Raw genomic sequence first — 25,822 nt, 5'->3', positions numbered from 1 at the left:
GCCCCTTTGCCTGGCTACCTCCTCTGCTATGTGTTAGGGGTCATAACATTCACAGCATGAAGGACGAGAAAAATGAGATAATGGAGTAGTCCAAGTACCTCGCCCAGTGCCCAAACACGGAAGGTGCTCAGTACATGTTCAGTTTTCTTATTCCTCTGCAAGCATGAGTCACCCACAGGCCAAAAGGCCTCCCCTCCCAGGCCTGGGGCTGATTTCTAATGAGCTGTCTGCAAGCGTCTCTCCCTTCCTTGTGGCCACCTGTGCACATTGTGAACAGCTGGCTGGTGGGAGGGAGGCTGTGGGTTGCGGGTTAGTTCTTTTTTACACAAAACAAATGAAGCACAAAGCAAACCAAAATGAAAAGCACCCTGGTCTGGCAGGCAGGAGATGGGTGTGATCCTAGGGAAGCCACCAGCAGGGAGCAGGCACTCGGGGCAGCAGCTTGCATGACGTTACTGTAAGCTGTGACTGTGGCATGTCACCTGATGCCCTGGGCCTCATAGTCCTCTGTAATATGAGGTGGTAAACTCAAATGCCTAGACCACCCCCAGGTCTGACATTCTAGGATTCTAAGCTACACCCTAGATACATTTATTGGTTTAATTAATAGGAGTTCCATTTAACAAGAATGCTCATTGCACCTTCTGACTTCAGGGGCTTGCTCACATCTGCCAGCAGAGCCTGGTAGCTTGCTTAGGAGGTCCTACAGGACTGGGGAGAGGAAGCAGCCGGGAGCACAGATGGAAATCAGTTTTCCTAACACAGGAGGCCAAGCCAAGCACCCATATAGTTCTGCCCTATCTCCAGCCACCACGGGAGGCCTGGTCTCCTGGGTGAGGTGCCCACGAGGGTCCTGGACAAAATAAGGCCAGAAGCCCCACCTTCCTCCCCCTTAGGAACACGCAATCGCAATTGGCCTGGGCTTCCCTCCAGGATCGCTGTGCTAAGTGGAGAAGGTCCAGAAGGCCTGCAGAGCAGGGTGGGGAACTGGAGTTGATCCCAGCAGGGCTGAGCTCCCTGAACAACCCTGGGAACCTGGCTTCGGGGGCTGGCATGAAAGTGGGTGGCACAGCCCTGACATACAAAAGTTGGTCAGAAGACTAAAAAAATGACAGGAAGGAAGGAAGGAAGGAAGGAAGGAAGGAAGGAAGGAAGGAAGGGAAGGAAAGGGAAATGGGTAGATGAGATATATATGGATGGATGTGTGGATGACAAATGAGTGGATGGATGGGTAGATGAAGGATGAATAAATAAATAAATAAATAAATAAATAAATAAATAAACTGTAAACTACAGAAAAGGTTAGAATAGTAAAGGATTCACTTCTTCCAAAAGAAAGCCCAGCAACATCTCTTTTCTCCTAGAGAAGGGAAAAGAGCTCATGGTCATCTGGACCATCTGGGAGGGAATGTGTCAGACTGAGTCTGTGTCATGAACAAAAGTCAGAACTCTTCAGAGAGAGCCACTTGGTGTCCATGCTTCTTGTACCCCCAGGACGACCTACCTGGTGCTGCGGCAGGGATCTTAAAGATCACATATTTTGTCTTCCCCTTGTCCACAATGGATGTGCCTATGTTGAGAACATTTCCAGCCGAATCATAATGAGGATGTGCTGTTGCCAGATTTATACCCACATATTTACGATAATCAACCTGAAAAATATGACAGGCACCTGGGTTTAAAAAGAAGAGAAGTTGAAATCCTATGAATAGCTGACTGATTCTAGGTTCAAAGAGATGAAGGCTAGTTCTGCACATTGTCTCATCTGAAAATAAGGCAGACTTCACCTTTCAAGAGAAGGTTTATTCTTGTGAACTGATATAACCTCATGGGGGGCCTCTACAGCAAATAGGTTGCAGGGAGTTAGTGAGCCCTGTGTTTTCTGTGGCAGTTTTTCAGATCCTGCTTCCTGGCCCTGTCGGGAGTCCTCAGAGTGAATACAGGACACCTCACCACAGAGAGCTCTCAGCAATGACCTGTGCAGAGAGGCAGCCATAGTGCTAATTTTGGCCACGGCTCTGTGTCATTCTGCTGAAGTCATTTAAACCATCTCCTTTTGCATTCCACAGAGGCAGAAATCTCCAGGCCTCTCTCATAGGATTATTCTGGGAATGGAGAGGTTACAAAAACATTTGTTCAGCCCTGCCCAATGTGGCAAAGTGATAGAGTGTCGGCCTGTGCACCAAAGGGTGGCAGGAGGCAACCAATCCATGTGTCTCTCTCACATCAATGTTTCTCTCTCTCTCTCTCTCTCTCTCTCTCTCTCTCTCTCTCTCTCTCTCTTCTCCCCCCTCCCTTCCTCCCTGCCCCTTTCCATTCTCTCTAAAATCAATGGAAAAAATATCCTTGGGTGAGGAGTAATAAAAAATATACACATAAGACAAAAAAAAAGGTGGTCAAAGCAAATTCAACTAGCAAGCTCAATAATGGCCCACTCTGAACAGGCCGCAGCTGTAGAACAATGCGGTGGTCTGGGAACTTGCTGTATGCCCTTCCTCCCCAGTACAGCACAGCCCCCAGCTAAAAGTCAGGCAATCCTCTGTTCAAGTAATACTCCTTTCTCTCCTAGGATTTCCTCTCTGCGACTTTGTGGAACTCATACATCAGTTAGACCTATGCCACCTCGCTTAAAAAGAGCTGGATATAATTTCACAGCTAAGAAAAGCACTCCTTTTAATAGATCATTAAAATGTATGATGAAGTCATTGAGGCTTTGAACAGCCAGCTGGAAAAAAATTGAAAGTGGGTCTATTGATTTTGACAAAAACGTTGACTTGATTCGGCCCAGGAAAGGTATCTGCTTGGGCATTTATTTTTGTACTCTTGCTCTCTGTCTAATGCCTCCCTCTTCAGGTCAATACAAGGTAGGGCCACTGCGATTCCTGGGAGGTCCAGCATAGCCACTCACTTAGACACTCACTGAGCTACCACTCAGAGCCAAGAATTATGGACTCTATTAAAGGTTGAGTTGTGGTCTTCCAAAAAGATATGTTGAAGTCCTAACTCATGGTGCCTGTATTTAGAAATGGGGTCTTTGTAGATGTAATCAAGTTAAAATGAAGTCATGCTAGATTAGGGTGGCCTTCATCCAATGATCTATATCCTTAGAAGGGACTAGAGCAGGGGTGGGCAAACTTTTTGACTCGAGGGCCACAATGGGTTCTTAAACTGGACCGGAGGGCCGGAACAAAAGCATTGATGGAGTGTTTGTGTGAACTAATATAAATTCAAAGTAAACATCATTACATAAAAGGGTACAGTCTTTTTTTCTTTTTTTAGTTTTATTCATTTCAAACAGGCCGGATCCGGCCCACGGGCAGTAGTTTGCCCATGGCCAGACTAGAGTGATACATCCTATCTATCAGTCAAGGAACACCAGGGATTGCTGGCAACCACCAGAAGCTGGAAGAGGCAAGGAATGATCCTCCCCTAGAGAACACTGTCCTCCTTCAGAGAGAACATGGCTCTATGGCACCTTGATTTCAGACTTTCAGCCCTCAGAACTGTGAGAGAACAAATTTCTATTGTTTTAGGCCACCCGGTTTGTGGCGCTTGCTAAGGTAGCCCTAGGAATGGAAAACAGCCACAAAAATGAAAAAACACAGTCCCAGCCCTAAAAAAGCTTAGAATCTAGTGTAAATGCCACAAGTTCTTGCAGTCCACATGGCCTCCCCTTAAGGGATTCCTGTCTTGAGTCAAAAACTGATGCTCATTGTAAATTCACTGATACCTTTTCCAGAGTTTCCAGAGTCTGTGGGTTGATTTTCCTGATGTAATTGGTCTCCGTGGTCACATAGAAGTCTTCTCCACACTTCATGAAGTTAATCAGGCAGTTGTCTGTGAAATCTGGGATGGTGTGGGACAAGTAGGTAAAAGCTCTGGGGAAGAAAGCAAATGTATGGGTCAGTGGCTGGGTCTACCCAGCTGGAAAATTCTGCTTGAGATGATTTTAGTTTTCCTAACACTTAAAATGTGCTACTTCAACTTAAGGCAGAAAAAGTGCTGAGTCCCAAAATGTCACTTGAGGACTCAGATATCAAGTGGCCAAAGGTACCACCATAATGAATAAACTAAGGAGTGACAATCAGCTGGACAACATGGCCACCAACTGAGCCCTTTGGGCTCTCAAAAATCCAAAGGTCTCCCGCACCAAAGCCAGAAAGAACTAGTGGGTTATTCTGAAGATTTTAAAGAAGCTCTATAGAAACCATACATGTACCCATAATGGTCCCTAAAGACTAGCAAAACAACTAATCTTTACTTTTGGCAGGAATGTGAGTCCACACTGGTTACCTCAAATTTGTCCAGGAAATGAGTTGTTGTTGTTGTTTTTTAAAGAAAGCAAACTAATTTTAAGTTAAGAACCCATAACTAATTTGATCATAAGGCAAACTCAAAAAAGTTAAGGGATAAATGGGGATAGAACGAGACTTGACTTGGGGTGGTAAACATACTACAATATACAGATAATGTATTATAGAATTGTATGCCTGAAACTTGTATACTTTTATTAATCAACATCATCCCAATAAATTCAATTAAAAAAAAAGAAAAAGAAAAAAAGCAAACCCAAAGCAGAAAAAAAGGATCCTGGATTCCTGTATTTGTTAGTGCTCCCCCTACTGGCAAGTAATATAACAGCAAGGATGCCCCAAAGGTGGTTTTATATTCATTCCCTCCCCTCCCCTTTTCTTTGCTGCCTCTTCCCCCTCCTGCAAATGTGAGTTTAGAGCAATTCTGGAAAAGCAGAAGCCATCATCCATCTCTGGGCCCCTCTACCCCTAACGCATTTCATAATTCTTTTATAATATATAAAGGGTACCAGGAAGGGGATACTGACAGCAAGCCCGATTCCGTGGCCAACAATTTAATTGTTAAATATGTAATACATTCATATGCATCATAACCCAGATGTTTTAAAATATATACAACTAAAAATCTTCCCCTACCCTTTTCTCCCATTTGCCAGTTTCCCACCTCCTTTATACATCTTTCCAGTTTCTTTTTGCATGTACAAGCAAAATAAAACTATATTTCTTCCTGCCTTTTTACACAAAATATAGCATATTTCTTGCTCTTTAAATTTTTATTTATTGATTTCAGAGAAAGGAAGGGGGGGAAGAAGGGAGGGAGAGAGAGGAAGGGAGAGAGAGAGAGAGAGAGAGAGAGAGAGAGAGAGAGAGAGAGAGAGAGGGAGAGAGAGAGACATCAATTTGTGGTTCCACTTATTTATGCATTCATTGGTTGATTCTTGTATGTGCCCTGACCAGGGATCAAACCCACAACCTTGGAATATTGGATGACACTCTAACCAACTGAACTACCCAGCCAGGACTTATTTGCTATTTATATACCTTGATTTTCTTAACTTAATATATCTTAGAAATCCTCCCATTTGATACATAGAAAACATCCTCTTCTTTTTTTTTTTTTTTTTTTTACTTCTGCCTGGTACTTTTTTTTTTTTTTTTTTTTTTTGTAGTTTTACTGTTAGTAATCTAACCATTCCTCTGTTGATGAACATTTGGGTTATTTTCAGTTCCTCATTATAACAAATAATGCAGCCATGAATAACCTTGTGCATTTATCATTTCAGCAGGAACAAGTATGCCTCTGGACTGAAGGGAATGTGCGTTTGCAATTTTGATAGATACTTTCAAATTGCTCTCCCACCAGCCATGTGGGAGAATACCTAATAATCTGTCAGATGCTCTTTGCCTCTCTTGCTATCAGTGACCGAAAATTGCATAGCGAAGACAGGCCAAGGCCAGTCACGTGACATTTTCATCTCCCCTAAAGACCATCGTCAGAGCAGCAAACGCTGGTTGTTTTGACCATCAAGGACATCATAAAGCATGACCAGATTAAAAATGGACAGTTACTTGGACAATACGTTTTTGCTGGGGTCTGGATAGGCCATTGTTCCAAACTCTGACACCACAATCCTGTTTGCCTCCATATTGGCGTTGTAGGTGTCACTTCTCAGGTATCTGCTCCTGTAATAGACTTCACCTGAAAGAGAAGAAGCAGAATCATCGCAGGCTAACACCTTCACCAGGCTTTCACGTTGATTTCAGCCATCCCAGGGGTTTTACTGGGGGATATTAGGGTGAGCATGATAGGCATGAGCTTTACCCCTGAGGAGATGCAAGTCTCCACATGGATATGAATCCTTGCTCCATCATCTACCAGCCATGCACTTGACCTTGTGTCACATGCAGGCTTAGCCCCCTTCACTGTGACATGAGGATCCTGATACCTTTCTCACAGAATTACTGTGGCATTTAAGGCCTGTATAGCACTTGGCATATAGTAGGTGCTCAATAAAAGCTACCTATGCTATTGAGATGCAGAGTAGAGTGGACAAGGCTTTGGGCCATTGTCACACATTGATAACTGACGGCTACTGAAATTCTGGATTGTCAGACAAAATCCTGGAGGCAGAAGGATCAGTTAGGGCTTGGTGAGGCTACACACACTGGTCTTTAACCAAATGCTACACAGAACCTGCTCTAGGGACATCCTAGTCTCCCCTTGATCTGGCCTGTTCTTTCCTGGCCTCTCTCTGAGAGTCACCACCCACAGGCACTGGCTAAGGTGCTTTGGCCCTGTGGTGCTTTACTTAAAATGTTGAATTCTGTTTACTTGAAATGTAAACACCCAATCCAGGCGGCCCATTTCATGTAAACAACCATCCCCAGAGCACGGAGCACTTGGGGCCACAGGAAAATGTCTCTGGAATTGCTCAAGGCTGACATTAAAGAAGGAGTCACCCCCCACCCCACCCCACCCCCACTCCTGGAAGAGTCCAATTAGCCACATTCCTTCTAAAGCAGCGGTTCTCAACCTGTGGGTCGCGACCCCTTTGGGGGTCGAACGACCCTTTCACAGGGGTCACCTAAGACCATCGGAAAACACATATATAATTACATATTGTTTTTGTGATTAATCACTATGCTTTAATTATGTTCAATTTGTAACAATGAAAATACATCCTGCATATCAGATATTTACATTATGTTCATAACAGTATCAAAATTACAGTTATGAAGTAGCAATGAAAATAATTTTATGGTTGGGGGTCACCACAACATAAGGAACTGTATTAAAGGGTCGCGGCATTAGGAAGGTTGAGAACCACTGTTCTAAAGGAAAGCAAGTAAACAGTCTCCTGCTTGGAATCTTCTATAATAAGGTCTGGTTTGGGGGGAGGGGAATGGCTATACACACACACACACACACACACACACACGTGTGTGTGTGTGTGTGTGTATGTTGGTAAGCTAACTTTCCAAAGGTTTAACAATCCTTGGAGCTATAACAATTGAAAAAGCTTGCAAAGGCTAAATTCTCAAGATCTCTTTTGTCTGTAAATCTTGGCAACTCTGGTTCTTAGAATTCCCATGTTCCAATCCTCATGGGACAACTTTGACTCTTACAAGAAAATTATTGACTATATTGCTGAGGGAGACCTGGGTTCATGCATTTCTATGCCTGCTTTATGAAATGCCTTATTTTGAAATCATTTTAGACTTAAGAGCACTCCTGCATACCCTTCGCCGGCTTCCCTTGCTCCACTCTGCCTTTTTCATTCAAATCTTTGTTTTTTTTTTTTTTATTATTATTAGTTAAGGTATTACAAATGTGTCCTCATCCCCCCCTTTAACCCCCAACCTCCCCCCCACACACAAACTCCAAATCTTTGTTTTTTTAAAGCATTACTTCTCAGGCCTCCGCTGAAGACCACAAGTCATTTTTCTGTCTTTTTGTTTTCTTGCTCCAAAGTCTTATTGGTTTGGCACTACCATAGGTTCTCCACGATGGCTGTATACTAGAATCACCTGGTGCTTTTAAAAATTTCAAGAGTCTGAGCCCCACCTCATAGCACCCTGATAAGCTTGGGTGGGGTGGGCTGGGCAGCCAGGCTGGAGGTCCTCGGTGGAGGCATTTTCCAAACCTCTGTATGCTCAGGGTCATCTGGGAAACATGTTAGAAACATGCTAGAAACAGATGCTCTGGCCCTACTTTCAGGATTATGAATCTCTGAAGGTGGTGGTGGTGGTGGTGTATGTGTATGTGTGTTTGTAGCTTTAATTAGCATCCCAGGGGGTTCCAGTGCAGGAGGTTCACAAACCACCTTTTGAGAAAAACTGACTTTGTGTTCTCTACAAATCCAAGAACCCCACTTGCCCTGTGCATGCCCTCTTGAGTCCTGTATAGTATACTTACCACTTTTGGTTTGTATTTCTATTGTTAGACAATGGGGAGCCATTGAGAGTTCTGGAGGAGAGGAGAGGAGGCCAGGCTGTGCCACACCAACACTGACCATCTGGCAGGCTCAAGAGGACTGGGCTGGGGAGATGGGGAGAGATGGTAGCTGGCAGGATGGGGTAATGGGGGCAGAACTGAATAATGATTGGGACTTGGGATTCTGGATTTAGAGAGTATTGGGTTTATATCTGACCACCACCACATTTTAGCTGTGTGCATTTGGACAAGAATCTTGGCCTTTCTGGCCTTAGACTCTCACTATAAAATCGAGATAATAACAGTAGTATCTACTTCAGAAACCATAGTGAGGGCTGAGGTGTGAATGGGCATGAAGCACTTAGGCCAGTGGCCAGCAAGCACTTCCTGTAGTGAGTACTGAAGAGATGGGTGGGAAAGGATTGCTTCCTTCTACCAAAACAATCTTTACTTTATGTGTGTCATTTCAGCTCCATAAAGAGTTTTAAAGTGCCTCTCTTTAAAGGGCAAGAACAGGACAAGGGAAGTAACTGGGTGTTCTCTCCATACTTCCCATTTTCCACCCAGTTTCAGATTATGAATAAAACTGTCTTTCATGCTACTGTATTATATCTATTCTAATTGTTTAACTTTATTGCTGTTGCACCATTTATACAATTATATCATTTCAATGCATCCATGTGTAGTATGATGTTTTGACATCTTAAAATACCTTCCTGGCTGGGGAGAGACTGTCTCTCCCTAGACTAGCCAATTCTGAGAGGTAGCAATGGGCCCAGGATGTCTTTGATATGCAAACTAATTCAGAATCAGATGGAAGACAGGAGGTTCTATCTGGTTCTTACACCCCAGGAGTGAATATTCTTCTGCCTTAACCATCGCAGGGCTAGGTGCCAGGCAACTAAAGATCACCACCATAGCCCAAAGTCCATTGAATCATTCATAATAAGCCAATCCTGTTCTGTCTTTCCTTTCCCTCGAAACCGCAATAAAGGCCGTGGCCTAAGCATTTTCCCTGTCCTGTCTTCTGCCTCCTGACCACCCTGGTGTTTTCCCATGTGGCCTTGCGTGATGTACTTTGTCTCCTGTCCCTAGGACCTGTAAGTATAATAACCTTTGTTTCCTGAGCTTCTCTGTGTCTCCTCTTGTGGTCACACCTGTCTGACCATCTCATAAAAGGATATAAGATAACTTCTTACCTTTGACAATGAATTTTTAGTTTGAAAACCTACTAGAAGCTTTTGAAATCCTAAACAGCATGGGATAACTTTGGTCGTTTGCTTATTTATCCCATGCTTCCATAAGACAGCCATGGCCCGGCCACTCCCTGCTGGTTCCCTTGTCCCTGGGAGTCTCTATGGAAGGATGCCAGAGCTACTGCTTGGTAAGCTGTGAGGGGGCCACTTAAGCAACCTGCTATTTCTCAGGTAGGGGTGTGTGTGTGTGTGTGTGTGTGTGTGTGTGTGTGTGTGTGTGTGTGAGGGGGATGGCTGCAAACTAAACTCCAGATAACACAAGTTGAGACCTCAGCCCAATCTGGATAAGTCACTCAACCTCTCGAAAGTTTCCATTTCTGCACCTGCAAAGAGGGGACCAGAACACCTCCTACAGCATCAACATGAGCACCAGACATGGCCACAGAGGACCTGGCAGGCTGGTGAGGCAGAGCCTCACAGAAAGGAAGCCACATTTATGCACCTCAGCCAGCACAGCATTTATTCCCCCCCGGAACCATTGGTGACTTCTGTCTAGTAAAGGAGGAGATTGTTAGAACTTGGGGCTATCAGGAAATATGGAACCACCCTCTCTGCAGCTCAGTCTGAGTAAAATGTCTAAGTTTTTGCAAACAGAGCTCATGGTTTTCACACATAGTATCTCCATTCCTGAAACATTTGAGCAAATTGCTGGCATAGAGTCAATAATTGCTGACTGGCTTGGAAGAAATAATAGTTATGCAAAAATAACTGTTAATGCTTACTGAGCACGGATTATATGCCGGACATTATACAGAGCTCCTTACACATATTAATGCCTTTAAATTCTACAGCAACTCTATGAGATATTTGGCCAAGGTCACACAACATAGGTGCATGTTAGCTAGGATGGTGGAGCTGGGATTCAAACCCAGAAATAGTGATGATGGTTTTTAATCTACTGAGCGTCTCCCAGGTGTCAGGCCCTTGCTAGTCATCTATACTTCTAAGCATCACAACAGCAATCAGGGGAGGATGATTATGCTCTTTTCACTGCTGAGGCCAAGGAAGATGAGTGACCACAGATTGCCCAGCCTAAAGCACAGGGGTTAAAGAAAAAGTTCACTGAGCTGAAGTTCTTAAACATGAATTTTCCCACCATGTGCCCCTGAGCTTATTAAAGCCTCATGCAAGCCATCCTGGACCTCTTGGAGAACTCAGCTCATGCTACTGTGACATAAACCAGCCAGTGGCCAACAGCAAAGAGTTTATACTCCACTTTTTGTTGTTGTTAATCCTCACCTGAGGATATTTTTCCATTGATTTTTTGAGAGTGGAAGGGAGAGGAAGAAACAGAGAGAGAGAAACATCAATGTGTGAGAGACACATTGATTGGTTGCCTCCACACATGCTTTCCAACCAGGGTGGGGGATCAAGCCTGCAACTGAGGTATGTGCCCTTAACGGGAATTGAACCCGGGACCCTGCGGTCTGTGGGTAGACGCTGTATCTACTGAGCCAAACCAGCTAGGGCTACAATCCACTTCTTGAGCCAGTACCCTGAAATCAGAATTTCGGCTTATCGGTGGCACTCCCTACTTTCTGCCCTATATTCTGTGTCCACTCAGGGAGAGCTACTGAATGTATTACTTGAGTGACATGGCTCTCCTGAGCAATACATTCGACTTTGATCTTTTCAGCTCTGTACTCCCCCTATTTTGATTTGATGCATGTTTGATTCCAAAGCCTGTAATCTTCTGCCTGTGGTTGCCCACCTTATTGAGAATACATATTATTTTGCAAGTTGAACTCTTTGAAAAAGAACCTTGGCCACCTTTCCAGGGAGGTTTATGCTTATGGTGGGCTGAATAATCACCTCCCCAAGAGGTCCATGTCCTAGTCCCTGGAACTGTGAATATGTTCCCTGACAGGGCAAAAGAGACTTCATATATATAATTAAGGTAATTACTTAATTACTTTGAGAGTGATGGTGATCCTGGATTATCTAATGTGCTCAATGTCATTATAAAGATCCTTATAAGAGGGAGATAAGAAGGTTAGAGTCGGAGAAGGATATGTGATTACAGAATCCGAGAGACAGAAACAGAGAAAGAGAGAGAGGTAGCTTTGAAGAGGAAGATGGGGCCACAAGCCAAGGAATGCTGTTAGCTTCTGAAGATGGATAAGACAAGAAAGTGAATTATCTCCTAGAGCCCTGAAAGAATGCAGCTCTGCCAACACCTTGATTTTAGCCCAGTGAAATCCATTTTAGACTCCCAACTTCCAGAACTATAAAAAAAATTTAATTTGTATTATTTGAAGCTGCTAAATTCATGGTCATTTGTTACATCATATAGAAAACTAATATAGTGCTTTTACCATCTCTAATTGTGAAGCTGTGGAGCAAGGCTAGGCCATCAAACCAATGGTTGTATCTGGTCTCCCCCACAGTGTGCATCCCGGGCCCATTTCGAAGCAGTGTTCCCTGTAGCCAGGTTGGGATCTTGCCTGTTAAGAGAAAGAATGTTTAGTTTCCAGTTTCCATGTCTAAACCAAAAAGCTAGGAGAAAAGACCATGGAAAGGAATTGAGGTCATACCACTCACTACATCCATTCATTACCTTGCAGTCATTTCCAGAAAGTGTGTCATATGCTTGATATGGTGCCAGCCCTGAGGAGACCAAGAAGAAGAGGCATCGCCCCTGTCCTTAAGTTGCTCTCCGTCCATTGAGAGACAGAGACAGAAGAATGAACAGACAGTCAAAATGAACTGTGCTAAAGGCAATGCAAGATGCAGCCAGGGGGTGAGGGGAGTGCAGTAGGGTGAGAGCTGCTTCCTAGGGGAAGCAACTTGGATGAGACTGGAGGGAAAGTTGTCTGAGGAAATAACATTTTAGAGCTGTGCAATCCAGTATGGTAGTAGCCTCCAGCCCCCTGTGGCGATTAAACACTTAAAATGTGGCTAGTCCAAACTGAAATGTGCTGTAAGTATAAAATATACACCGGGTTTCAGGGACTATGAAAAAATACAAAATATTGCATTAGCAATTTTTAAAATATTGATTACATGTCAAACTGGTCATATTTTGGATATGTTTGGTGTGCAAAATAAAATATACTACTACAATTAACTTCACCTGTTTCTTTTTACTTTTCTGAATGTGGATATTATTAAACTGAAAATTGCACATATGGCATGCATTATATTTCTATTGGACAGCACTGCTCCAAAGATAGAGTGCTGTAGCGGATGGTGTTGGTCCCCACCCACCTCCCCTGAGGGCTTTGTTCTCCTGCTGGGAGCTGCTCTGCTCATGTGCTGGACAAGCTGGAAGCACCTTGGAGAGCTAACATCCCCGGAGGCGGTTCTCACGCATCAGTGGGTGGGGAGTGGGGGGTCAAATGGCACCACTTCCTTGCCCTGAGCCGGGACAATGTGAGGCAAGTGTTATACTATGCCCAGAGGATTCAGCTCCAATGATTTCCAGTGGTCAGTGTCTTAAAATGCTCCTATTTTTTTTTTTTTTGGCTTCCCTCCCAGTATTTCTTGGAATCGAGGCCCACATAAACTACTTACACCTGAATGCTTGTCGCTGAAAGAACCCAAACCAAGAGATCAAAGACCAGCCTAAAGACCAGGAGATGTGCCAGCTGTTGAGTGAGACTGGACTGTAATGTTTTTTGTTTGTTTTTTTTTTTAAAAAAAAAACAACAACAAACATTGTATTGCCATTGATTCATGACACTTTTTAAAACAATATATTTTATTGATTTTTTTACAGAGAGGAAGGGAGAGGGATAGAGAGTTAGAAACATTGATGAGAGAGAAACATTGATCAGCTGCCTCCTGCACACTCTTTACTGGGTATGTGCCCGCAACCAAGGTACATGCCCTTGACCGGAATCGAACCTGGGACCCTTGAGTCCACAGATCGACGCTCTATCCACTGAGCCAAACCAGTCAGGGCTGGACTGTAATTTTTGAGTGAGAACATCATAAGTATTGAGGTTAGAGAGGTAAACAGGGGCCAAGTGACAAAGGTCAACAAGACCATACTCCAAGGGCTTTGATTTTATGTTCAGAAGAATGGGACACTTTTGATGGTTATAACAGAGAATAATAGGATCAGACTTTTTAAAATCCTTACCTGAGGATATGCTTACTGATTTTAGAGAGAAAGGGAGGGGGAGAAAGAGAGAAGAAACATTAATGTGAGAGAGAACATCTGCAGGTTGTTTTCCACATGCACCCAAACCAGGGATCGAACCTGCAACTTCTGGGTGTTTGGGATGATGTTCCAATCAACTGAGCCACATTGGCCAGGGCAGGATCAGATTTTTTTCTTTTTGACATTACAAAAAAATGTATGTTTTTATTGTTTTAGAAAGAGAGGAAGGGAGAGAGATAGATAGAGACATGGATGAGAGAGAAGCATAGATCACCTTGCCTTCTGCACACCACCCACTGGGGATTGCAACCTGGCATGTGCTGGCCTGGAATTGAACCATGACCTCCTGATTCACAGGTCGCCATTCAACCACTAAGGCATGCTGACCGGGCTGCAATTTTTTTTTTTAATTCTTTATTGTTTAAAGTACTACATGAGTCTTCTTTTCTTCCCATTGACCTCTCCTTTGCCACCCTCACCCCCAAGCATAAGCCCTCACCCCGCTACTGTCTGTGTTGATTAGTTTTGCTCATATGCATGCATACAAGTCCTTTGTTTGATCTCTTACCCCCCTCACCCCACCCCCACCTTCCTTCATAGGTTGTATAGTCTGTTCGATACTTCTATATCTCTGGCTCTATTTTTGTTCATCAGTTTGTTGTTCATTGTATTCCACAAATGAGTGAGATCATGTGATATTTATCTTTCTCTGACTGGCTTATTTCGCTTAGCATAATGCTCTCTAGTTCCACCCATGCTGTTGCAAATAGTAAGAATTACTTCTTTTTTACAGCAGCGTAGAATTCCATTGTGTAGATATACCAGTTTTCTAATCCACTCGTCTGCTGATGGGTGCAATTTTTTTTTTTATTCAGAAAATTCACACAACATAAGATCCACCATTTTGAAGTGCATAATTCAGGGGTTTTTAGTATATTCCCAATATTGTGCAACCATCACCACTATCTAATTCCAGAATATTTCCATCACCCCCAAAAGAAGCTCTGTACCCACACATTAGTCATTCCCACTCCCCAGCCCCAGTCCCTGGGCAACCACTGATCTACTTGTTGTCTTTAAGGATCTGCCTTTTCTGAACATCTCATATCAATGAAATATGCTCAGATTTAGGATTTTGAAAGTTGTCTCTGGCTGTGCTATGGAGTGTGGACAGCAAAGAGACCTGGATGACAGAACTGATAGGATTCAGAATTGGACTAAATACGGAGGAAAGGACAGAGACAACCAAGATGGCGGCATAGGTAAACACCTGAACTTGCTGCCATACACAACCACATTAAAACTACAACTAAAAGACAAAACGAATATCATCCAGAACCACGGGAAGGCTTCCTGAGTGGAAATTCTACAACTAGAAGGAAAGAGAAAAGCACATTGAGTTCGGTAGGAGGAGTGGAGGTGTGGAAGTGTGCAGATACAGAGGTGCGCAAACAAGGGGCTGTTGTCTTTTTCAATCGGGTGGGAGATACAAGCTCCCAACTGCTCTGAACTCCAGTTCCGGGCAAGAATTTTGGGACCCAGACTCATATGGAGAGAAACTATACTGTCTGGCATTGGGCCAGAATGTGAGGGCGACTTTCTCGCAGAGGTGCTTGCAGTGTTCACTGTCCCTACATGGGGCCACAGGACACAGACCCCGGGACCTCTCCAAAGTAGAGCAGACTGGTAGCCATTGTAGTTTGCTCCACCCTGGTGACTCCCTGAGACCCCGCACCACCCAATTTACAACCCCACCCAAGCTGTGAGCAGAGGCTTTTGCATACGAATGGCCTGGCCTTTCTCCGCCTAAAAACCTGTTAAACTGAAGCTGGGTCAGAGAACCCCAGAGCTTCCAAAAGAAGGCCTAAGGCTCATCAGCAGCCTGCATTCCTTCACAGCTGCGCCTCATCTGGGCATCTCCAAACCCCAAACAAACAGAAGGAATCTGCAGATCTCTCTGTAGCTCTTGCTGGGTGGCCTCAGGCAGTGGCTGACTTTGTACCTCTTTGGAGATTCAAGAGCCAGTCTACCCAGTTGTCAGAGTGAGACCATCCAGATTACAACTCTTCACATCCATAAGAGACACACTCAAGGGGGCAGACTCAGTGAGCGCCAAAGCCCCACTGAAGCAAGTCCTGCCCCAGAAGGGTGTCTCCAGCACAGAAGTTCTCCCATTGTAGACACAACTAGTCCTCACAGTCAAATGACTTGGAGGTCAATTCCTCCCAGGGATACCAACAGCAATCAAGGCTTAACTACAACAAGACTGTGCACACAGCCCACAAAGGGGTGCACCAAGAGTGTCCACCTCAGGTAACTGGGGAGGCTGAGCCACTGGGCCCTATAAGACACCTAGCACACAAAGCCACTCTATCAACACAGGGAAGCAGCCAAAATGTGGAGACAAAGAAACAGGTCACAAATGACAGAAATGGAGGACAGCAAACTACTGGATATAGAGTTCAAAACCACGGTTATAAGGTTACTCAAGAATCTTCTAGAAACCTCCGAGAAATATAGTGAGACCCTCAAGGATATGAAAAAGGATCAATTAGAAATTAAGCATACACTGACTGAAATAAAGAATAATATACAGCCCTGGCTGGTTTGGCTCACTGGATAGAGTGTCGGCCTGGGGACTGAAGGGTCCTAGGTTCGATCCCGGTAAGGGCATGTACCTTGGTTGTGGGCACATCCCCAGTAAGGGGTGTGTAGGAGGCAGCTGATCGATGTTTCTCTCTCATTGATGTTTCTAACTCTCTATCCCTCTCCCTCCCTCTCTGTAAAAAAATCAATAAAATATATTTTAAAAATTAAAAAAAGAGAATAATATACAGAGATCCAACAACAGACTAGAGGATCCCAAGAATCAAGTCAAAGATTTGAAATATGAAGAAGCAAAAAACACCCAACCAGAAAAGCACAAGGAAAAAAGAATACAAAAATATGAAGACAGTGCAAGGAGCCTCTGGGACAACTTCAAGCATACCAACATCCGAATTATGGGGTGCCAGAAGAAGAGAGAGAGCAAGATACTGAAGACCTATTTGAAGAAATAATGACAGAAAACTTCCCCTACCTGGTGAAAGAAATAGACTTACAAGTCCAGGAAGCACAGAGAACCCCAAACAAAAGGAATCCAAAGAAGACCACACCAAGACACATCATAATTAAAATGCCAAGGGCAAAAGACAAAGAGGGAATATTAAAAGCAGCAAGAGAAAAACAGTTAGCTACCTACAAGGGAGTACCCATATGACTGTCAGCTGATTTCTCAACAGAAACTTTGCAGGCCAGAAGGGAGTGGCAAGAAATATTGAAAGTGATGAATAGCAAGAACCTACAACCAAGATTACTTTACCCAGCAAAGCTATCATTTAGAATTGAAGGTCAGATAAAGAGCTTTACAGATAAGAAAAAGCTAAAGGAGTTCATCACCGCCAAATATGAAATGCTGAAGGGTATTCTTTAAGAAGAGGAAGAAGAAAAATGTAAAGATAAAAATTATGAACAACAAAGCGACAAGAAATACATATCTATTGACAAGTGAATCTAAAAATCAAGTGAATAAAAATTCTGATGAACAGAATAAACTGGTGAATAGAATCAGGGGCATAGAAAGGGAGTGGACTGACAATTCTCAGGGGGAAGGGGGTGAGGGGGTGTGGGGGTGTGGGAAGAGACTGGACAAAAATCGTACACATATAGACGAGGACAGTGGGGGGAGGGTAAAGGCAGGGGGTGTTGTGGGAACTGGGTGGAGGGGAGCTATGGGGGGAAAAAGAGGAACAACTGTATTAATCTGAACAATAAAGATTTATTTAAAAAAAAATACGGAGGAAAGGGGAGGGGAAAAAAAGCCAGGTAAGTCTCTTGCCTTGGGACACTAAGTCCCCTTGGGGGGACTATTCAGAGAGACCCAGGATGAAGGAGCAGGTGAGAGGTGAATTAGAGCATAGAGGTAATGTCATAGATACATAGGAACAACATTTATTGAGCACTATGCAATTTCCAAGGCAAATTCTCAGCTGAAAAGCTCCAATCTGACCTTCCTCATAAAGAATGCTCACTGTTTTCCTCTCCTCACATAACGTCCAGTTAATTTCTCCAAAGATGAACTTTGAGCATGAGCTGCCCCACATGCTGTTCTCAGAACACAGAGCAAAGGACAAGCTGGGGATCTGAGAGTTCAGACCCAGTCACTAGCCTGTATGTAGAATCTAAACAAGACGGTACCAGAAAGTCAAGTTGCAATGCAGAAGAGGAGAAAGCCAGAGAAATAAAGGAGACACAAGGAATGGGTCTTTTGGCTCTGCAGGCACTCCATGCCCAAACCACCCCTGTGGTATCTGGGAGGACATCACATCAGGTTCCCCATGCCTTCCGGTGAGCACATGCAGGAGTGGGAACTCACCCCACTTCTCGCACCACTTTGAAATTAATTCAGGATACACACATTTGCACAAATACAGCACCCAGTTGGAATGGGCCACATTTTGCAGAATAATCCCGTTGTATACCAGTATATGCCAGATGCAGCATTCCTGGGACTTTTCTCCTGGAAATAGTGAGGACAGTTCCCTCTCTATTAACCGACTTATTATATACAAAAGCACACCTAGATTGTCACAGAGAATGTGTCTGGTTTATGGGTCATTTTCTCCCAGATACTGTTTTCCAGAAATAACTTTAAAAAGCAGAAAAAAAGCATACATCTAAACATTAAAGGAGCCAATCATTTATACAAAACACTCACCTGTCACTTTGGCCCTCACAGGCTCTGGTTGTTCTTTCTTATTTCTGCCAAATAGTACCTCCATCGCGCAGGCCCCGAGGGAGAGTGACATTGACAGTGAGCAGACGCTCCTCTGCGTTCAAGGCGACTGCTCCCTGGCTCCTCCTTGCGCCTCCGGCAGCTTCCCTCCTGGTGTGCCCTGTTTCTCCCTTGGCTTTTCCCTCCCTCTCTGAGGGCCTGGTATCTCTTCACCTACCAGGGCGAAGCTGCACCTGGGCTTCTTATGTTTGGTCAAATGTCAATTCCCCAGCCACATGTCCTAGTTAATCTTTAATCCTCCTATTGTCTCTCGATTTTCAGTTCCACTTTTGGTTTAAGGGAGAAAAGCTAGTTTCTTGCTGGGCTTAGATTGGAGAGATAATTTAGCAGTGCATTCAGCTTGGGTATGCCATCTGAAATAATCCGACCAGGAGGTGGGGGTGGTTTATAATCAGGAGAGAGGCTGTCAGGACCATCAAAGACACCTGGACTCAATGATGAGCACTCATATTGTCTTGAAGAAGAAGAAAAGACACCTGGAATCAGGGGGTGCCAAGAGCACGCTAATCACGTGAATCCCTGCTGCACATCATGAGAAGTTCTGCAGAGACGGGAAAGGACTTTTTGGTTTGGTTTTAAATAAAGGTTGCTGAGCCTCCTACCCCACTCTCCATCCCCACTCCCCAATTCATATGTAAAGAGCAACTTAATTCGTATTTCTCTTTTGGAGAAGTAAACATAAAATATTTTATGTACCTATTTAAACAATAAATGGAGGAAACCAAGAACAAACTTCAGCTTAACTTCCTGGCCTATCAGGAGGGAGAAGCGATGCCTGAATTTGATTTTAGGATCTCCCTATATTTGTGCATCTTGATGCGATGCCATTGCCTAAAATCTATATTCAGTTGCTGGGAATGTTGGGTGATAAATTCGTGAGCTCATCTTAACTTGTGCTGCTTAAAGAAAGAACCAGCCATTCCCTAAGGAAAGGGGGTGGTGCGGCCGCTGAGTGGAATTACTGTCAGGCCTGGGAGGAGACTGTGTTCCAGTAGCTCAGAGCTTAGTCCCGACAGCAGCTGGCTGTGCTTTCCTTCTGGCTGCACATTCCTTTCACCTGGCTGGGCCCCACTCCAGAGCCATGATTCAGAATCCCTGAAGATGGAGCCCAGCCATTCAATGTCCTAAAAATGTCTCTAGATCAGTGGTTCTCAACCTTGGCTGCACATTAGAATCACCTGGGAATCTTTTTAAAATCCTGATTTCTGGGCCTCATCCTCCGGAAATTCTTTCTTTGTTATGGGGTGGGGCCACAACATTAGTAACAAAGAAACAGAATTTCTGGAGGATGAGGCCCAGAAATCAGGATTTTAAAAAGATTCCCAGGTGATTCTAATGTGCAGCCAAGGTTGAGAACCACTGCTCTAGATGATTCTCTGTGTGCAGCAGACATTGAGAAGCCCAGATCCAGGGTAGATGTACAAACTTGTGTTGATACCAGATTCACATTCCTCCCTTTTCTGTGCGTCTTGTCCTCTTTGAACCTCTATTTCCTTAACTGTAAAATGGGGGCATAATGATATCAAAATCTCAAGGTTATTGTAGATCAAAGATCTAGCAAAAGCACCTGGCCCCAAACAGTTATCCATCAATGTTATTGCCTCCCTATTCAGCCCCCTTCTCTCAGAAGCCACTTCCCTTTGACCTTCATTTTCCATTAAGTCCCGTAATACTTTCCAGTTTATTCTGCCATCTGGTCTAAACATGTGTATCCATGTCAGGGTTATTTATTCCCAGGTTGTGAAAGCTGCATCCTCACTTTGCAAAACAGGATGGCAATACATATGTCACAAGGTTTGTTGGGAGGATTATATTGAAATTATAAATGAAAACATGACATATTCTCCTTTATTAAAAGTATAAATGAAAACTGACATGTTCTCCTTTCTTGTCCATTTTGTGTCTTCAGAAAAGCAATGCCCCCAACCACTGAGCTCATTCTCTGAGTCAAGTGCTTTGCAAAGCACTCCACATGTAACAGCTCGCTCTGGCCTTATATAATCGTATGAGATGGGTATTCTTAGCATCATTCTAGAGATGAGAAAGCTCAGGGAAGATAACCAACTTGCCTTAGGATACACAGCTATTAAGAGATCGAATTAGGAAGCCAAGCCAGGCAGTCTGACTTCAATATGTACCATAATCTGTGACAATTCCACACAGCCCCAGTGCATGATGGATGTTTGCTAGATTTTTATTGAATGAAGTATCAGGTGGTTGTGTTGACGAGTGGAGGACCATGAGAGAGCCAGTCTTTAGTTGATACCATTGCCTTATTACAAAATACTGAGGCACCAAGGCAAGCTCTCTTCATTTAGGTCCCATCTGCACCCTGGGGACAAGGATTCAGAGATAAGGATTTTTTTAAATAATGGTGATAATATATTGATCATACTGATAGATATCTGTCTTAGTTTTGTAGGGCTACCGTAGCAAAGTACCACAGACTGGGTGGCTTAAACAACAGAAATTTATTTACCTACATTTCTGGGAAGTCCAAGATCAAAGTTTTGGCAGGGCTTCGGAGGCTGTTCTCCTTGGCATGCAGATAGCCTCTTCTCACTGTGTCCTTACATGGTCTTCCTTCTGGGGGCCTGCATCCCTAGTGTCTCTTTGTGTGTCCAAATTTCCTCTTCTAATGACACCAGTCAGGCCCAGTTACTGTGGCTCAGTTGTTGAGCATCGACTTATGAAGCAGGTCACAGTTCGATTCCCAGTCAGGGCACATGGCCGGGTTGCGGGCTCGATCCCCAGTAGGGGGCGTGAAGGAGGCAGCTGATTTAATGATTCTCTTCTTTGATAATTCTCTCTCTCTCTCTCTCTCTCTCTCTCTCTCTCTCTCTCTCTCTCTCTTCCTCTCAGAAATCAACAAATATATATTTTAAAAGAAAAGAAGAACACCAGTCAGATTGGATGAGGGCCCAACCTAATGGACTCACTTTAACTTAATCACCCCTTTAAAAATGCTATCAGCCCTGGCCGGATAGCTCAGTTGGTTAGAGCATCATGCTGATATGTCAAAGTTGCAGGTTGGGTCCCCAGTTAAGGCACATGTAAGAACCAACCAATGAATGCTCATTCTTTAAAAAAAAAAAATCAATAATTAAAAATAAATAAAATAAAAGTGCTATCAGTCACATTCTGAGGTACTAGGGGTTTGGGCTTTAACATATGAATTTTGGGGGGACACAATTCAGCCCATAACAATATCATGAAGGTTCAACAAGTTAATGGAAGATGCTTTGGCTGAAATTAACAAGAATATCTGCTGAACTCCTGAAAATGTGCATTCATCTTGGACATGATGTCATCTGTTGGGTCCTGGTAGCTCAGAAGCTCACCTGAGTCATCTCGTCAGGATCCATTCCGTCCGACACATTGCCATCTTCAGAGAGGTGGTTTCTCATCCATGGGCTTGCTCAGTTTTGCTTATGAATGACTGCCTTCACTCCAGGAATCGTCCTGGCATAGTAATATGCAAAAGCAGGGACATACCAGTAGGTGGGGACAAAAGAGGCATGTTCTCTTCGCATCTCTCTCCTTTAAAGCTAAAGGAAAATCTTTCCCAGAATCCCTGATTTTTTTCTTAGTCTCATTGGCTGAACTGTGTCACATGATCACCCCAGGCCAATCCCTGGTGAGGAGGAACTGGAGTGCCCTGATTTCCTTAAATCAGGAGTCTCTTCTGGGGGCAGCAGGTTGTCACATGAATGATATCAGGATTTCATTACCAAGGAAAAAAGGAGGGAATGGCTTGGGATAGGCAACCTACAGGCAGTACAGCATTCATGCATTCTCACATTCATTCACATTCAGTATATATTTACTAAGCATCTACTACATGCTATAAATACAGCAGCGAATAAAACACTAATTCTGTGCCTTCTTAGAATTCACACCGACTACACGCCAAGTTCTAGGGATACAGAGGTGATCTGTGAGACTCGATCTCTGCTTTTTTGGGCTCCCATTAGGTTCTTTTTGTTTGGGGTCGAGTTTGCATATCCCAAAGGACATGAATTTCCCAGAGGGGTTAGGGACTCTCTTCATGTTGACCCTCCATCCTTCCTCTTTATAAACAGAGATAACAAGCAGTAGCTGCTCTTCCCCAAGAAGCTCTGGAATTGCTCTGAGCCTGAGGAAGCCTGATCACTGCTTTGAGGTATTTACTAACATGGGAAGAGCAGGACAAGGGACTTGTTAGTCTCCTGGCCCATCCTCCAGCCTCTGATAAATGTCATTCACTGGACACTTGACACATGCCAAGTACTATGCTAAGCGTCTTATTAGCAGTCTTTTCTCTAATCCCTACCCATCCCTGGAAGGGAATCATTAGCAATTTTACTTTTATAGACTCAGAGATGCGGAGGATCAAGGTCAACAGCTGGTCAATGCATAGTCTTTCCCACTACACAGTAGTGCCTCCCACCTTTTGAAGATCCTGGTTGAGGAGATATGAGAGAAAAAGCGGATGTTCCACAGACAATGTTTTTAGAACATATTTGCTGCCTCAAATGGGATGAAAACTGGCTATTGCATAAGAGAACAGGGCAATGGGCACGTGAAGAGAGGTAACTCATCTTATAGATGGTTTCAGTCGGCCTTTGGAGAGTCTGAGTTGCTCACAGGGTGAGCCGGAAGGCTTCGTCTCCTCCCTTCAGGAGGGAGAAGGAAGGGTGTTCACCCCGCTCTGGATTTGCACACACCATATCTTCTAATCCTGGCACAGGCCTGGCAGGCAATTATTAACCCCTTTGTCTTGAGGAAGCAACTGGAGCTTGGTGAGGTTGTGCCCCTAGGCCAGAGATCACACGACATGTGGCAGGGTAGAAGATTTGAACTGTGCCATCCTCTTACTTCATAAATTGGGGGAAGGATTCCAGAGGAGGAGGCTACCCTTCCCTGAGGCCACTTATTCCACATATGTGTGATGTCCATAAAACAGTCATGAGGTGAAAAAGTGAAAGCTGAATTCAAGAAGAAACATTTTTGTGCTATAAAAAACAGCAGTCTTAGTTTGCAATTCTGTAGCTCCTATTACAAAGTTATTGCCTGAAGTGAGTTAATATTTCCCTTTCAGAGGTAATGTTATCATATCTAAATTACTTTGCAGTTTTTCAATTAAGTTAGCTTCTAAATGGTACCTTTAATTAGCCAGGGTGATGAGCTGAGCAGATAATGTGGAAATCTTAGATAACAAGGTTCAAGGTGGCAGGCAAAGTCCCAGCAGAGGTGCAGCCGCCTCCCTGAGGGAGAAGCACTGGAGGTGAGCTCCGGAAAACCCCAGTTCTCCGCAGGCCTGTGCAGGAGGGAGGGAGTGGTGGGAGAGCCGCCCTAGGACTCCTGGAGTGAACACTTCACCACTAAAGGAAAGACCACACATTAGGCAATTAACACTTAAGAGCATTCATTAATTCCACAAAGTCCTACTGGACAGCAGAGACTAGTGTCATATTGGGTATTAGAGATTAAACAAAAGCGGGGGTAGGGGGGGGGAATCATAGCTCCTGTCTTCAATGAACTCAGAGACTAACAAGGGAGAAAGGAATACAAATAGTAGTAGTAATAATAATAACAATAAGCCACTCTTGGAAGGTAGAATTGATGAGATTGAAATACAATGGGTATTGCTGTTAGAAAAAGAAGTGCCTTCTAATGAATGAGCTGGAAGACCTACATTTTCCACTGTGTGCTCAGGCCCAAACAGTGAGGCTGGACAAAAAATTCAATTTAAATAATAACTCCTAGGTTATAGCCTGGATTGTAGTTCTGACATTTCTACTTCCTAAATAACCTTTCGGATTCTTTCTCTCTCCTGCAGCTCTCCAGCCACTGTCCTCACTACCGTGTGCCTCTTGGGAACAGCCTGACTTCAGTCCCAACCCCTCCAATCAACCTTCCTTGCTGCCACCAGGTGACCTAGCTGAAATCCACACCCGATCCTGTCACTCTCCCATTTAAAAGCCAGAGTTGAGCACAGTGCCTGGCACCTGGCCTCACTGTGCTACATCATGTTGCCGCGTTTCCTGGGGCTGCCTTAACAAACAACCACAAACTCAGTGGGAACAGACCTGTCCAAGCATGGGCTCTCCCAGAAGCTGACCCCAAGGCAAGGATTCAAATGCAAGTGGTTTATTCGGGAGGTGACCCAGGAAAGGCCAGCAGCAGATGGGGGAGTAAAACAGGGAGGGAAGACACTAGGTACATTGTCGTTGCCATCACGGACACTGAAGCTGTCTGGCTGGGGGATGCGGAGATGCTGTGAACCTGCCGCAGAGTGATTTTGAGGGACATGGGGGACTGGTCCACCACTGCCAGTCAGTCAAGGGTGAGAGTTTCCCATGAGAGGTGTTAACTTCCAGGCACTTCCATCCTGTCCCTCGTATGCAGAGGAAGGCAAAGAGCCATGGGTGCAAAGAGCATTTAGAAGCCTTACATGGTAAGTGTGATGGGTTAAGGTGGGACATTGACAGTGTCTACAACAACCCTCAGGAGAGAACTCAGCCCAGGCTAAAGGGTAAATGCAAAATGATGTCCAGTGTTGACTAGAATAGCAAAACTGAACACATGGTAAACAAATGATGAAAACCACACAAAATATCTAGCAATGTGAGGATGGTTTAGTGATGTCCATTTAAATAAAGGAGGCACAGCTACCACCATGCTGCTTTCAAACCTTGAGCAGCATAGAAAAGACTCACCATCAGATGCTAAGTGGGAAGTGCAGGATGCAATGTGAACTAGTGATACGTACACTATGGTTGTGTGTAGGTAAATATCTATCTTCAAGCAAGAAGCATTCAAGGGAACCACAAAGAATTGAAAATGTATGAGGGTGATGGGACCAGGAGAATTCTTTTGCTAAGTTGTCTTTTCAGCCGAGTGGAGAGCAAAGATTTACTATGACTAATTAAAAACACAAATTCACGAGAGAAACCAAGATGGCGGCATAGGTAAACACCTGAAATTGCTGCCTCACACAACCACTTCAAAATTACAACTAAAAGACAAAATGGACACCATCCAGAACCACAGGAAGGCTGGCTGAGTGGAAATTCTACAACTAGAAGGAAAGAGAAAAGCACACTGAGACTCAGAGGAGGTGAGGAAGTAAAGTGCAGAGGTACTGAGGCGCACGTGGAAAGGGCTGGCAACTGAGGACACGGTTGTCTTTTTCAATCGGGAGGGAGTCTCAAGCTCCCGACTGCTCTGAACTCCAGTTCCAGGCGAGTCTCTGGGGCCCCAGACTCATACGGGGAGAAACTGGACTGTCTGGTATCAGTCGGAACTTGAGGGCGGCTTTCTCTCAGAGGTGCTTGTAGGGATTACCGTGGGACACTGAGACCCAGGACCTCTTAGGGCAGGGCTGAGGATCAGCCA

General features: G+C 44.2%; 1 protein-coding gene across 1 annotated transcript in view; it reads right to left on the bottom strand.

Moving 5' to 3' along the window:
• Window positions 1-18,455, bottom strand: part of BCO1 (beta-carotene oxygenase 1) — a gene marked incomplete at its 5' end in the record, with an annotated part of 38,221 nt that extends 19,766 nt beyond the window's left edge. Inside the window, 5 exons of the mRNA XM_081108709.1 lie at window positions 1,505-1,652; window positions 3,731-3,878; window positions 5,883-6,012; window positions 11,819-11,947; window positions 18,365-18,455. Of these exons, the coding sequence (XP_080964835.1) occupies window positions 1,505-1,652; window positions 3,731-3,878; window positions 5,883-6,012; window positions 11,819-11,947; window positions 18,365-18,455 (646 nt within the window). The remainder of the gene's footprint in view (window positions 1-1,504; window positions 1,653-3,730; window positions 3,879-5,882; window positions 6,013-11,818; window positions 11,948-18,364) is intronic.
• Window positions 18,456-25,822: the final 7,367 nt, after the last annotated feature.

The sequence above is a fragment of the Myotis nattereri genome (genome assembly GCF_964212035.1).
Source record: "Myotis nattereri genome assembly, chromosome: 15".
Classification (NCBI taxonomy): domain Eukaryota; kingdom Metazoa; phylum Chordata; class Mammalia; order Chiroptera; family Vespertilionidae; genus Myotis; species Myotis nattereri.
The sequence above is the reverse complement of the archived record's forward strand: the minus strand, read 5'-3'. Positions and strand labels throughout refer to the sequence as shown.